Source organism: Scophthalmus maximus, chromosome 16 (assembly GCF_022379125.1).
Source record: "Scophthalmus maximus strain ysfricsl-2021 chromosome 16, ASM2237912v1, whole genome shotgun sequence".
NCBI lineage: Eukaryota > Metazoa > Chordata > Actinopteri > Pleuronectiformes > Scophthalmidae > Scophthalmus > Scophthalmus maximus.
The window spans coordinates 3,313,374-3,328,797 of NC_061530.1; the positions used below are offsets into that span (position 1 = coordinate 3,313,374).

Here is a 15,424-nt window from a genome sequence, read left to right on the forward strand (position 1 = left end):
TTGATAAAAAAAATGTAATTAAACATTTTGATCAATTTATTCATTCATAAATATTGAATGAACTTGAAAATTGTGTACCATAGCATCTTTCAGACCAATGTTTGTGATCCACTGGTACTATTCTATGGCCCTCTACAGTGAGCACTTAACACCTCCATGTTCTCGCCGGCAAGAGTAGGCGATGATTTTAGGAGCAAGGAAAACAAGACCATATGCGTTGCTGCTTTCAGTTTTTTTCTGGCAGGTTAATAATGCAAATATTGTCTCTGCGTTACCTGTCAATTAGTTCTGCAATGCATGCTTCAATTTTAGGACCTGTCTTTTTGGAAAGATTTATTTTGTGGGACCCTTTTTGCTTTATTGTCTTGTTTGAATTCTTTGTTTCCTTTGTCTTTGCGATATTCAGCCTGTCTTGCTGCTCTTTCAGCCCAGAAGTTAGAATGGAAGATAAGCCTTGATTAAGTGACTCAAGCCTCTCGTTGTCTTTCATGGGTTTGTGACCATTTACTGTTTCAGCAGCCAAGGCAAGAAGTTTACACAGAAATGGTGTTACTTTTTTCTTGTGCTATGTATGCCTGAACAAAAGAATATTGATAAGTCGGAAGAGCGAACTTCGATTTATCTGTTGTGCATTTGTATTTAGGAAGCCTGTTGCAGACAGGAGGTCCTAATTGTTTATAGAAATGTGAAAATCTCCCACATAGCAACACAATCACTGATGGAGCTGAAGGGTTGACTGTGTCATGGCCAAAAGTGGACCTTCACAGATGTTTTGTTCTTCTTATTTACGTGTTATCCTCTGTGTCTTGCCTTTATAGATCCTGGTTCTGGAACTGAACGACGAGGCAGCAGAGCAGAGTGTGGAGGCTAAAGTTGTAGACTTGCTGCAAGGCCAAGAGGGCTTCCGCTGGAAGGTAACTAGTGTTGGAGAGGTTAATGCAATAACAAAAATCACTATTCAGCTCTTTACAATTTTAACATTTACTGATAATTCCCTAAAAGCTGTAATATCTCACAGTACTGTTGCATTACTCTTGTCGTTGTTATCCTTTTGTCCATTTTTAAGGAATATAATACCATTTAATGCGAGTCGTCAGACTAATACTGTTTGATTGGTTTCTTTCTTGTTGATAAGGGTCACGCTCGGCTGGATGTGCGAGAAGAACCAGTATTGTTCCCTCCAGGCTTCCAGCCCTTTGCTTTGGTCCAGTGCCAGCCTCCTGCTGTGGTCACCGCTCTGACACTGCACACAGAGTGGAAGCTAGTAGCTTTTGGCACCAGCCACGGTTTTGGCCTATACGATTACCAACAGAAAAACAACGTCCTCATCAAGTAAGGAGACACAAAGAATGCAATCAAAGCTGTATTTGTGCTTAGCAAGTTTACTGAGTTTGCTGTCTTCGGGAATTCTCTGCTTCATTCAACACTCTTCCACAAGCTGATTTTGAGCACATTGATTCATTTCTCAAATCCACCTGCCTGTGTGTTACAAGCGTTTCTGTTCCCCATGTGAGCTGGTTTGGCTTCCCTGACCTAAATACAGTGTAATAGAAAATAACCACTCCAAATTAGATTTGATCTTTAAAGTAATAATGAACATATATCCTAAGTAAGCACAGAAGTTTTTGTAAGTTTATTGCTGACTAAGTATTCTTGCCTTTTTGTCTCATGTTGAAGAAACTATTTTGGACTGAAACTTAAACAACAAACTGGCTTCTGCTGCCAAAGCAGAGAGTAGTTAATGTGGGATGAGCTTGGTCTGACTGAAATGTTCAATTATAATCATTGGAAACATCTAACAGTGAATGGATGTTTTATTTCTAAAAAGAAAAAAAAAGTTTTAGATCTTTTACAACCCCTTAAGTTGGTCTAAGGGTAAGAGAAGGAAGTAACAAAGCCTTTGGTGGAATAAGGCATCAGTTGTTTACTATTCACAAACAAATGTAAAACAAAACCAAAAGAGCAGGAGTCAGGGGAAACGGGCTGCAGGTGACGACAAACCATGAAATAAGCAAAACAAAACATCTTACTCACACTTCTATGAGTTAGATAAACAAATGAAAATACTGACTATCTGGCCTAATCATTCTAAATATAACAAAACAAAAGGGGGCTGTCACCCATAACTCCTGTGTATGATATACATTCAATAACTAGTGTGATGCAACAGAAAATGTATTGTAACAAACTATCTAATCTAGTGCCCAAATTTCCTTAAAACAATATGTAACAAGTGTCTCATCAGTTAACAGTTTTTTCTGTATATCGAGTTACAAACAACAACAATGTTACAAAGCGAGGTAATCAAACCAGAGAGACACAGAGCCGAACTGTTCATGTGAAATCACAGGTACTGTAAGTAGTGCTGCTGATTGTGTCCGTGGAGCGGGTGGCTGGCTGCTAACAGCTTACTACATCGATGTGGGAGGTCCAGAGCCGTAACCAAGGGAGGAGTCCCCAGTGGAGGTTTGGTGGAGAGGATCAGGGTGATGCACCTTAAAGGGGCAGTAAGTGATTTTGGAGAAAGCCTTGTTTCTCTCTTTATTGTTGTTGTGATTTTACTGCTCGACCCGGCCCACAAATCCTCAACTTCAGGGAGACCAATTCGCTAACCACTAGGCCAAAAGCCCTGAATTGCAGGGTCACCCATTAGAAGGTCTCTTTAGGTGTCGATGAGTGATGTTTTCAAACTGCACTCAGTGTTGTTGGTGTGACCTGAGCCATTTGTTTTGTTTTAGATTCACTGAGCCAGGGCTTTTTACAAAATGTGTATTGCTTTAGAATCGCTTACTTCCCCTTTAAGAGAAAAAGACAGGCTCCCAACCCATAAACAATATGAGTGACAAAAGAAAGGAGGTCCGAGGAGCCAAGGCCGTAACAGTTCCATTATTTATAATTTAATAATATTATCCATAATTTATTATTAATACATTATTTTCACGGTGGTGTAGTGGTTAGCATTGTCACCTCACAGCAAGAAGGTCCTAGGTTCGAATCCCAGTTCAAACCAACCAGGGCCTTTCTGTGTGGAGTTTGCATGTTCTCTCTGTGTATGCGTGGGTTCTCTCCGGGTTCTCCGGCTTCCTCCCACAGTCCAAAAACATACAGAGTGGGGCTAGGTAAATTGGAGACTCTAAATTGATCATATGTGAGAGTGAATGGTTGTCCAAGTGAATGGTAGTCTGTCTCTGTATGTTGCCCTGCGATAGGCTGGCGACCTGTTCAGGGTATACCCCGCCTCTCGCCCAATGTCAGCTGGGATTGGCTCCAGCCCCCCCCCCCCCCCCCCCCCCGTGTCCCTTAAATGGATAAAACGGTAGACGATGGATGGATGGATATTTTCATTTAAGAGCTCTTGATATTTTTTATTTATTCATCACTTAATTGTAAAATCTTTTGTCCATGTCAGGATCCTGTGGAATGATTTCCAGTGATTTGATTGGTCAGTAGTTGGGCTGTTGACAGATTATCTGTTATCTTGATATTAACTTGCTTTGGAACAGGTTAGAGGTTCAGGTCAAGTTAACATGGTGATTTACCCCGGTAAGAAATGTACCAGCTTTGTTGGACTGAAATTAACCACAAATCCTACTTCATAGAACAGGAACCTAGTTTGGTTCGCAGGGTAAAAGTTGGCAACGTTCCAAATGGTTACATTGTCCGAAAAAACAAATTAAACAATGTAGGAATTCAGAATAATCTCCTGTGAGACACGATGAAACCAAGGGGCCAACTCTGAGGCTGAGAAATGAAGCCTATGCGGCTGCAGTTCACTAGATGCCCGCTTGAGGCTGGCTCCAAAAGCGAGTAAGTCCTCTTAGAGCCCCATGTTAAAATGCCCAACTTTACAGCATAATTAGACATGTTTATAGCCTGGTATTTTGGTCCCAATGGCTAATCCCCCCCTTCATGACAACTCTGGGAGGGGGTGAATTTTTTCATAACGCACCCATTTATATTATATTACTGTTTGAAATTCTCCATAATTAGGGGCGTGGTCTATTTGATTGACAGCCGGGGCTGGCTCGCTCTGCGTTCGCCAAAAAAACAACAACAACGAAACTATAAATCCACTACTACTCACCAAAAATAACTGCTCATAAATTATATTTGCATTAACTTATTAAAATTAAAATATAGTGCTGAAAACTACAACCATTATACATTATAAAAAAAATTTAAGATAGTGTAGTATAATTTTAGTAACATAAATCGTATTTTCATGTCTTTTCTACCACTTGTACCGTTGGCTGGGATGACCGACTGTTACCACGATCCCGCGAGCGCCGGCTAGCATCGGAAGGTAGCATTTAGCCTAGCTTCTGAGCCTAGCTCCTTAGCCCCAGCTAACAGGGCAGCTTCGCGGTTGGTGGGTGTGTTTCAGCGACCGGTCTGCATTTGGCTCACCCACTCTCCACCTCTTTGTCCATATTTGGATTAGCCGGGTAAGGGAGGAGTCATCCCCTGCCAACATGGCGACGGCTGAGCCGCTGCGTAACCGCCCACTTTGGGCTTCAAAACCGGCCTGCAGAAACCAATGGGTGACGTCACGGACGCCATGTTTATATACAGTCTATGGATGAAACATCTCTCATTTATGTTTCATTACGTTTTTTGTGTAAGTGGCTAACTGCATGTCCGAAGAAGTCATCCATAGTTAAACTGACCTGAATGATGCAGCAGCTTGAACCATGCCTGAAATAGAGATGTGTTTTCCCTCAGCACCACATTAATTATAGTTTTAAGGCACAAGAACCAGGTGCCATTTACGTTTACGCATTTACGCAGGTGGTTTTCAACTTTTTAGACTCAATAAATGGTTTAAATGACTCCACACCCTCCACTCTGTAGGTGCACCTTAAACCCTAGTGACCAGCTTGCGATGGAGGGTCCTCTTTCAAGGGTGAAGAGCATAAAGAAATCCCTCCGACAGTCCTTCAGGAGAATCAGACGTAGCAGAGTCTCACTAAGGAAACATCATGTCAACAACGCTGCGAAAGTAGGTCTATAGCTATCTGTTGCACTACAATGCTTCAGAACACACAGATGTGATTACCAATTAAATATGAGCTTACAGAAAGTGAGTTACTTGTAACATATAACTCATATAACTTAACTCATATTTTTACAATAGAGAGAAGCCCACACCCTGTTGGCATCCTCTTACATTTTTATTTCCCCTCAAACCTTCATCACTCTCTTCTCTCTGAGCAGCTTCAGGATGCCAATGCTCGCCTGGAGGCTGAGCTGGCAGAAATGGAGCTGGCTCCTGTCCAGAGGAAGATTGAGGCTCGCTCCTCAGACGACTCTTTCACTGGTCTCGTACGAACGCTCTACTTTGCTGACACGTTCCTCTCAGACAGTGAGTTACACTTTCAAACACTGAATGTGTCCATGAAAATTTTATTTACTCAACTATACCTTTGGTTTTTCATCTTGTTTTCTCATAGGTTCACATAACACACCCTCTCTATGGGCAGGAACAAATGGCGGCTGTGTGTTTGGATACATGCTCCGCCTTCCTCCTGTAGAGCACAGAGCAGATGAACCTGTCACAGCACAGCCAGGTACTAAACTGTTCTGGAAGTTTGTGTTTATCAGGGTGGACTGTTTCTCATCTCTGTCCTGATGTTTTAGGCCACATCCACATTACTAGTTTTTAGTTTTAAGACATCACTGCTGCTACCTTTATGCCTGGGATCCACATTACTCCAGGTTGAGTGTAGTGCCTGTTCTCAACACGCATGTTTGGAGCGGCTGAAACGGCTGTTTGCCGTGGTCTTGCTGGTTGCAGATTTCATTTTTAAAACTGCAAAAGTGAGCTGCAGTTATTGAGCTGCGGCGAATAAAGACCGGCTGTGGACTTGGTGAAGACACAAAGAGCTGTTCAGCTGTTTATTCGATGTTGTTTATATACATGGTAAAGCTTATTTCAACACTTGATACATCTACATATTACAATGTATATATAACAAACTGATCATATATTACGTATAAAATATTGATCTGAAAAGTAACTTGTAACTATAGCTGTGAAATAAATCCAGTGGAGTTAAAAGTACAATAATTCCCCCTGAAATGTAGTCGAGTGGAAGTATAAAGTAGCAGAAAATGCTATGGGATTTCTCCCAGTACCTCTAAATTGTATTGTACTAAAGTACAGTACTTGAGTAAATGTACTTAGTTACATTCCACCACTGCTCTCTGTTAAACCAGGTATTCTCTACTCTATCAAGCTATCTATGAGATTCAAGCTACAGCATTGTTCTGTTTCCAAACCATTATTTCAAGGGATTGAACTTGAATCAGAAACCCCTTTTCTTGCTTATCAAAACATGTAATCTTTAGCAATATTTCCGTGGAAATGTCAAATGTTAACGTTCACAAACAGTAACTCATGGCCGAGTCAAGACACGAAGAGCCTATCAACTTTTGAGGGAAAACGTTCAGTGTGGAAAACCAGAAATTCAATTTTAACTTTTGTAAATGCCACCACTGGAATTGTTCGGTTGGAGCTCCATTAGCTACCTGTGCTCAGCTGGGCTGCAGACAGCGCTGAGAGTATATACAATGGAGTCTGCTGGACAAACTACGTGATGACACCATTTATAAATCACCCAAGCATCTTTTTCATATCGTGCATACGTCGATACAGATATTTTATTTCTCTGATAGGCCAATGTCAGACGATTAAAACGACCAACGATAAATCGGTCGGGCTCTTCTCAGTACACGGAATCCTGAATCGGTTGTTGTCGCCATTGTTGTGAACGCAGTGATGAAATTGAACACTGCACTATCTTGGACCCTAAAAAACACATATGCCAAGTGTGAGGCCGATAAGATGACCTGTTCTCGAGATATGACTCACTGACAGATTTCTTCACTTATTAGCAAGATGTCTCCAGCATTGGCGAATAGCTGCTGGACACATCTTCTTATGTCTATATATATTTCTTTGAAGAGCACAAAATATATAGCCTGGCGTAACCATACTAATTCTCTAATGCCTATTAGTCTGGAACCTCTCGGTTCATTTTCGATTTCCAAGAGGCGGCCCACCCATTATCAGATAATCAGTTGTGATTGGACCGGCATGTTTTCTGTCAGAGGGAAATCACTTTACCAATGGAGGGGATACAGACCGTATTCTGGCAGAGCAAATTTAAATGACCTCCCAAAATTCGTCTGTAAGAATGATACTGGAAATTAAATGAAAATCATAACAGACAGATTCATGGTCCTCAAAATATGAGGAAAAATAATCTGATAAATGGCAATATCCTCAGGAAATTATCTGTTCATAATTTTATGAACCTGCAAAGAATTATATTTTAAAAATAAGCTACTTTCCCCCTTCTTTGTGCTAGTATGTGGGTGGGGGTCATCAGTGCCCATACAACACATAAGATGTAAGGATATTAATGGTGGTGATCATCATTCATATCCATGCAATTGAGGTATTTATGATTAAAGTCTATTCTACAGCACACAATTTTTTTACAAGAGCACAAAGTTCTTCAGAGATCTAGTCTCCTAAATTGCTATCGATAAGTGAACCAGATTGATGGATTTAAATTTGAAATGTACAAAATTTTCTTCTGGGGGAGCAAACCCCTTGACGTCCATCCCCCAATCTCTTGTGCGGACAGAGATTGTTTCCCTTTTAAAACAACAAATGAAAACATAGTTGTGTGGATGTAGCCTCAATGTCCTTTCCTTTCTTTGATTGCAAACTTGAATCCAGCAAAGGAGATCCAGTTGATGCACCGGGCTCCTGTTGTTGGTATAGTGGTTTTGGATGGGCTTGGCGCTCCTCTCCCTGAGGCCCTCGAGGTGGCTCACGATCTGGCTCGCTCACCTGACATGCAGGGATCACATCACCTCCTGGTCATATCTGAGGAACAGTTTAAGGTCAGGAAAACACACACACACACACACACACACACACGCACGTTAAGATTCTATTTCAAACATTCCTCTCTTCTACAAAGGGGATGACTGTAGGTTTGTAAACTAACAAGGAAGGTAATTTACCTGCCATAGCATTGACCTTGAACAAACAATCAACGTATTAGTCTTTCTTTCAATAGTTTCTCCCTTCATTCTTTTACTTGCCAAGAGCTTTGTCTTGCGATGGAAAATGACTAAATGTAAAAGGTCACATCTGCATTGAAAATATTTCTACACAAACTTAAATTACACATACAGTAAATGTTATTTTAGCTGCAAAACTTTACTTTACATTCACTAACTTGAAATTGTAAGGATTCTAAACTTTATTTTATAAAAATGTTAAAAGTTAAAGGGGCAGTAAGACTTCTAAAGCAATACACGTTATGTAAAAATCAGCAAATATTTCCTCATGGTCCACTAGGTGTGGGTTCTGTCTGGTCACCGGAAAAAAAAATCTGTGTTTTCGGCTCAGCCTTGGCTACAACACTGCGAGTGCAGTTTGTAAACATCAGTGGTCGACACCTTAGACATCCTAGCGCGACGCATTGCAACTCCGTGGTTTTGGCCTAGTGCTTAGTGCGTCGCTCTACCATACCCGATATTGCGGGTTTGCGGCCCAGTCAGAGCAGTAAAATCCCAACAACAACAAAGTGAGACAGACAAGCTTTCTGCAAAATGACTTCCTGCCCTTTTAAGGCCTGGATGTGATCGTAGAGCTATTTAAGAAAAAAAGTTACCCGTAAGTTATTTAAAGAATTGATTTCTGTCACATTATAAAGAAGTTTGATACTGCTTGATTGTTTCAAACTTAACTGAAAAAACCCTGATAGTTATTCAGTGGACTATGTTCCTGTGTGTTCAGGTATTCACCCTGCCTAAGGTGAGCGCTAAGATGAAGCTGAAGCTGACGGCCATGGATGGCTCCAGAGTAAGGAGGGTAGGCGTTGCCTGGTTCGGCAGCAGTCGGTCAGAGGACTATGGGGAAAGTGACCTTGTGGTTCTGACCAATCAAGGCGATGTACATGTGGTGTCACTGCCTGCAGTCAAGTTGCAGGTTCACTACCCCTGTATCCGTCGAGAGGACGTCAGCGGCATCGCTTCGTGTGTCTTTACCAAGCATGGCCAGGGTAAAGACCTTCATACTCACACATTTGTACCTCTATAGGACCCTAAGTGATAAAATACATCTCCAAGCCCACAGGCTTTTATCATTGAAACTATAAGCCTAACTCTAGCATTTCTAGCCTAAACCCCAAAACAAAGTCTAAAAACTCAAACAGGCCTTATAAGTGAGGATCAGACATAAGATCACTTTTTTTCAAGGTGTAAGATTCTGGTTTCTCCTCACTAATATTTTGGTATGAGAGAACACTTGTAGGCCTTTAGTTGCACTATGGTGAACTGGCAGTAACGCTTTATTAAACCACGGCCATGTGTTTTCACATTTGCCCCACCGCCAGGCTGTGTTTGTTGATCATGAGGTTGGTTTGTTAGAAATATTACACCTGTGTTCCATAGTATTCAGCTTTAAGTATAGCAGTAACACATGACACGTGACAAGTAACTAGCAGACTAATTGTTCCTCTGTTCTCTGGATAGATTCAATATACAGACTGACAGTCACTATAATATTTTACCGATATTAATATTATACTTGTTACCATATTTGTTCAATTTAAATGGAGGTTAAATTGAATTTGGACGAGATACACCACTGATAAGGAATTATTATGCTTGAATTATTTCAAATATATTAAATTGATCTCGAAATTGAGCATGCAAATGTAATGTATATTAAGATTACAAAACACATGTTCTAAGTCAATATAGAGAAATTGTTGAAATATACAGGTCATTAAATGATGAACTGTCAACTAGTGCTCCAAAGTATTAATATTATTTCTTCATTATTCTAAATAAATTGGTAATTTTTGTTTCTCAACAAACATTAATATTTAAGTGCAATTCTGCTGAATAATACAATGCGCCTTCAGCTGCTGTCATGAAATTCACAGATAAGCCACAAAATTATGATTACTCAAAGCTTAAGTGAATTGAATTGATTATCTTTTAACAGTTGTCTAGGATATATTACATGTTAGGTGAACAGTCGGTTCCTTTATTCAACATGTTGGATGAGGGGGAAATGAGAAAAGGCCTGAGGAATTTTGACAAAGGCCAAATTATGATAACTGGGGTGGTGAAACGACAAGTCTTGTGAGGTGGTGCCAGGGTGCAATGGTGAATACCTAATGGTCAGAAGGGACAGACTACAAACAGCAACAGAGTGCTGGGGGTGTTTTGAAATAAGCCTGATGCACAGTGATTCCACCTGGGAACTTGTAGGTCTTAAAGAATCTGCTGCTAATGTCTTGGTGCCAGGACCACAGGTCACCCTCAGATGGTCTATTCCTCAGCAGGTCTGAGCTGTCTTGTCAGCCCATTGGAGGACCAACAACATATTAGGCAGGGTCCTCCTTATATTTTGGCTCATCTGTTTATATTTTGTATAATGTATCATCCGTAATCTAGCAACATTTAGGCTTATGCTTTGATACTCACAGAATTGGATAAATGAGCCACTTAATGAATTTAAGATAATAAGACAAATATTAGGCTGATGAATCTTGGTGGGGAACTGAATTTTGACAGACACAGTAAATAATGGGAACCTGAAAGCAGGCACATTTGGCAGTAGATGTTGCTGTTGTTTTTTTTACTATAAAAAAATAACTGCAGGTTCTTTAGAATTCCAAAAATGGTAAATGAATTACTCAACATTATAATTTTGGTGTTCTCTAGAAAAATGTTTGTTCTGTTTTGACTCCATCTCTCAGAAACTTCCTGTTTGCTGTTGTCTTCATTCAGGCTTCTACCTGATCTCTCCATCTGAGTTTGAACGGTTCTCGCTGTCCGCCCGGTACCTGGTGGAGCCACGCTGTCTTGTAGAGGTTCCTCTTCATTCAGGCAAAACCACGCACAGGCCACTGCCTGATAGAGTTTCATCTGCTCACGGGTACAAACCCTCTCAGTTTGTTTATTTTACTGTGAAAAGTCCATTCTTACAGTCGTTATAAGTTTTTGCCTTCTCTTTCCTTCTAGAAATGCCAAACAAGACAGTGAGGATGCAGGTGAAATATTTTTCAGAGGCCTTTAAAGGGGCAGTAAGCGATTTTGGAGAAAGCTTGTTTGTTGTTGATTTTTTTGACTGCATTGTTCGAGGATTGAACCTGCAGCCTCGAGTATGAGAAGCCGACCCATTAACCACGGGCAAAATCCCTGAGTCGTAGCATCTGTCGATAGCAGTTCTCTTAAGGTGTCGGGGAGTGATGTTCTCAAAAACCACATACACACAGAGTTGTATAATATGGTCAGCGCCATTTTCTTGTTTTCAATTTACAGAGCCAGGACTGAGCCGAAGAATCAGATTATTTTTTTGGTGGGCACATGACAGCTGGCGGACCGTGAGGAAATATTCGCGGAATTTTACATTAAGTGTATTGGATTAAAATCGCTTACTGCCCATTTAAATGCTGAAAAGCTGTTCAGTTTAATGTTGTTAAAATCAGTGCTTTTGCCAATGTGCTGTCTTTCTGTTTTTACACACATCATGTTTGTGGCTGACTGCATTGATGTGTCCTTTGCCTGCTGCCTGTTTTCCAGAAAATGCAGCTAGACGTGTTATGGAGCATGCTTTGCTGAATGACGAGAGTGAGTACTTGAGAGAAAGAGACAGAGGAAAGAATGTATTAAATCTATTAAAACCCTTCTGTCCTGCTTCCATTGTAATTGCAGCATGTGCTGCCTCTCCTAACTGGTATGTCAGCTTTCTGCTCCCATTGACATAAGACAAACCCACATCACCAATTCGGCATTCTGAACTGTCTCATACCAGTTTTTACAAAACATCATTCCATTGCAAGATTTTTACAACTTCCTGCAAGACCAGCTAGCTGTATCGGAATGTGACTGACCTTTGACATTACTACAGGTCTCATTCTGGTAAGACCACTGGTTAGTTACAGTAATGTTGCCGTTTCTTACAGAAGTACTTCAGGAGATACAGAAGTCACTGGAAGTAGACCAGATGTAAGTATGCGCCTCTATTATTCACTCTGATGGTAAAATTGTTTCCAACTGCAACTGCTACAACTGGATTATTATCTTATGCCTGTGTTGGCTTGACAGATTTTTCCGCAAGTGGCAAATAAAAGCAGTTGATATATCAAACAACAAATCTAACAAATTAAGATGCAGATTTTAGCATGACAAATATTTACAATTCAGAAAAACAGTAACTTCCATATGACATGGTATGCAGCATACAATTCACAAAAGAAATCAGTTTTGGTCCAACTCTAAAGATAGTCATAGACACAGTCCAGCTTTGTTAAAAAACTAGTGTTTGTCTGTTTGCCACAGGTTGTTCCTGGAGAATCATATGAAGAGTGCTGAAGCTTGAGGGATGCTGCTAAGCAGTGGAGGTGAGAGGTGGCATATAGTACTTACTTCTGTGTCTCTGACAGTTTTGTAATCAACATACAGTAATGTCTTTCTTTTTGTTATGTTTCCTCAGAGAGAACTCACTTACTGATGCTCATGAAGCGTACTGCAGTCCTGTAGCTACAACCACTACTGTCTCCTGATCCCTCTCCTCGGTGATTAACTTCCCACTGTCTCTAATTTCACCTCGGCCCCTCGTAGAGACACACCAAAGAGCTCTCAGGAGTAGAGTGCGGGGAGCACCCCAAAGCTGTTTTGAAGACTAACGGTGTAGTCAGAGACAAAGGAAGAGACACCACCTGTGCCTAAAGACAACACATTGCACACATTACAGCATGGTCACAACAATTTAACCCAAAGCTAAATGATGATGTGAACAGTGCCATCAATCATCAATGCCTCATCCGCCTAGCATCACACATCTGCTATATATGCCACTTTTTGAAGCTGTTGATTTAAAAACAATCATACCTACATCATTCTCACTTTCATGTGGACCTGGCCTTTGGTAATGGTTTGTCCGCTCTGCTGTGTATTTCACTGACCTTCATGTCCCCACATGGATGTACAACTCGAAGGAATGGGCGGGATGATTTAAATAATGAAGATGAAAATATTTTGAAGCTAAATTCTATGTGATTTGTGCCTTTTTATTCTAAATTTGGCATAATTTGAAATAAGTCATGAGTTAAAGTCATTCAGTCTTAGTTATGAGATAAGATCAAAAACAAGCTGTCAGCAATATACTGACAAATTAAAAGAAGATTCTGATGTACTAAGCGAGATTTAAAATTTTTCAGTCTTTGAGTCCAACTTGTGACTTGAATACCAAGTGATGATTATGAGACGCCAAGTTAAAATTGACTTTTTTTGACAAATTAATTATTTCCCTGCCAAATTTTCAAGCTTGTGAGTTAGGTTTAAAATTTGTTCATGTAAAAATAATATTACTTGAGTATCTTAGTTTTGATTTCTTTACCAAATCATCGTTTTCACTCTAAAGTTAGATTTTTACTCGTCATATGGTTAACTTTTATAATTTGGTGTTGTATTGTGATTTTTAAGCTTAATTTCTCATACTTGACGTATTATTATAGTTTTGAGTTTTAAATGTCACGACGCTTACCTTGTATCACTTAATTGTGAATTCCCCTTTTTAAAGGGGGCAGTAAGCTATTTTAATCAAATACACTTTATTTAAATTTAACAAATATTCCTCAACGTCCGCTAGCTGTCGGTTCTGTGTGCGCGCAGAAAAAAAAATCTGATTCTTCGGCTCAGCCCTTGCCCTGTAACTTGAAAACAAAACAAAAAATGGTGCTGACCAGCAACATCGATACCTGGCCCTTTAAGTGATATTTTGAGTCATTTTTGACATGGTACCTCATAATGTTGACAATGAAAAAGTTTCTATCTCAATCTTGGCTTGTCTAGTAAAAACTTTGATAATTGAGCATTTTTATTTTAGATATTCCTTACATTTCATATTTTCCCCCCTTTTTTGACAAAAACTGGCTTCTATTCTTATCAGATAAACTCAAGGGGAAAGTATTTTATAATGCCCTAGAAGAAGAAAAAACAACAACATACGGTTGTTCTATGTATGTTCAACCATACTGTTACTTGCTTTGTATTTTTCATTCATAATGTACCTAATTAGTGGTAGCATTATTGGATTGTACCACTGAAAATTGTGAACAGAGTCCTCCCGCCTCCCATCCACTTTTATTCTATTCTATAAAATAACAGGCCATAGAGCTCAAATTGCTGTACTTTTCTTGGGGGAACAGTTTTCTACTGGGTTTTTAGTTATATTTATGTAAAACATTTTTTTGCAAGCAATGATTAATGTAATTTCAGAATGTAATTGTAAGCTATTGTAGTAAAATGTTTTTAATATATACAGTATATATGTGCCAACTGTATCTGTGAGCCTGATGTAACTGAGGTTGGCTGTTTTTTTGATCACACAAGGAAATATTTTGGTACAGTGTCTCAGAATGTTGGGTATTTTAGCACCACCCATGAATATATTTTTGTAGTGAACTGATTATGAGTCTGATGTTTTGATCCGTAACTTCACACTACAGTTTAATGATGATAATTATAACGTGTTTTTTTGCAACGAATGAATGTTTCTGTTTTTATTTTTTCAGTACACTTACATTTTTATACTTTGTAACTGATACTTTTCCATTTTATTCATCTATGCTGTGATTCAAGGAAACCCTATAGATAGTGTATAAAAAGCACTTTCAGAGTCTCATTGTGCTCCACTGAAAACTTTTTTTAAGGCCAACTCTAATCTTGGTCTGTGTGAACTGCAGCAGCGAGGTCACCTCTGAAGAAGATGATAAAGGAGAGATCAGTTGTCATACATGCACGGCAAGAGTTTTGTTCATCCATTATAGAGTGAGGCTCATTGTCCACTGATTGCCTTGAGCCACAGCAGTGGCTTCACGGAAACCTGAGCTCTCTAAGTACCTGGCTGGGGCAGGGCCTGCTAAACAGAAGAAGCTGTCGAATGACCTTCAAGAAAAGTCATTGTTATATGCACACCAAACAAGTTTTAAATCTCTGTGGAGTGAGTAGTGTTTGTTGATGCTCCAGACTGTTTCAAATGTCCTTCGTTGAAACTATTGCAACAAGGGTTGCTGTAAAAGTTGTTGGAGACCCCTTTGTCCACACAGTCGCTGTTGTTGTCACAAGAGGGCAAGTTGTTTTTCAGTGTCCTGGGAAGATAGGAAAGGACAGCATCGTGGGCTGGGAGAAAGATGGTGTCTCAGGCAGGGCCGCAGTGGGGACACTTTTCAGCCCGGGAGTTTCAGGCCCAAGACTGGCCGACTTTTTCTATGATGTGGTGGAAATTGAATACTCGAACCAACAGTTCAGCTCTTACTACCGTGTAGTTTTATTTATAATATGTTCTAACAAATGAATTCAATTCAATTTTATTTCTATAGCC

The 15,424-nt window shown here is 39.9% G+C and overlaps 1 protein-coding gene across 7 annotated transcripts in view; it reads left to right on the top strand.

Annotated features, from left to right (window-relative positions):
• Positions 1-14,588, top strand: part of llgl2 (LLGL scribble cell polarity complex component 2) — a 48,407-nt gene extending 33,819 nt beyond the window's left edge. For 5 of the 7 annotated variants that reach the window (XM_035612461.2, XM_035612463.2, XM_035612462.2 and 2 more), the window contains 13 exons: positions 819-914; positions 1,136-1,332; positions 4,852-4,999; positions 5,215-5,362; positions 5,451-5,567; positions 7,748-7,914; positions 8,819-9,083; positions 10,825-10,972; positions 11,059-11,087; positions 11,620-11,667; positions 12,003-12,045; positions 12,379-12,440; positions 12,533-14,588. In XM_035612461.2, the coding sequence (XP_035468354.2) occupies positions 819-914; positions 1,136-1,332; positions 4,852-4,999; positions 5,215-5,362; positions 5,451-5,567; positions 7,748-7,914; positions 8,819-9,083; positions 10,825-10,972; positions 11,059-11,087; positions 11,620-11,667; positions 12,003-12,045; positions 12,379-12,418 (1,446 nt within the window). In that variant the 3' untranslated portion in view covers positions 12,419-12,440; positions 12,533-14,588. The remainder of the gene's footprint in view (positions 1-818; positions 915-1,135; positions 1,333-4,851; positions 5,000-5,214; positions 5,363-5,450; positions 5,568-7,747; positions 7,915-8,818; positions 9,084-10,824; positions 10,973-11,058; positions 11,088-11,619; positions 11,668-12,002; positions 12,046-12,378; positions 12,441-12,532) is intronic. The other 2 variants (XM_035612465.2, XR_004785646.2) reach the window with 2 other exon arrangements.
• The last annotated feature ends 836 nt before the right edge of the window (positions 14,589-15,424 follow it).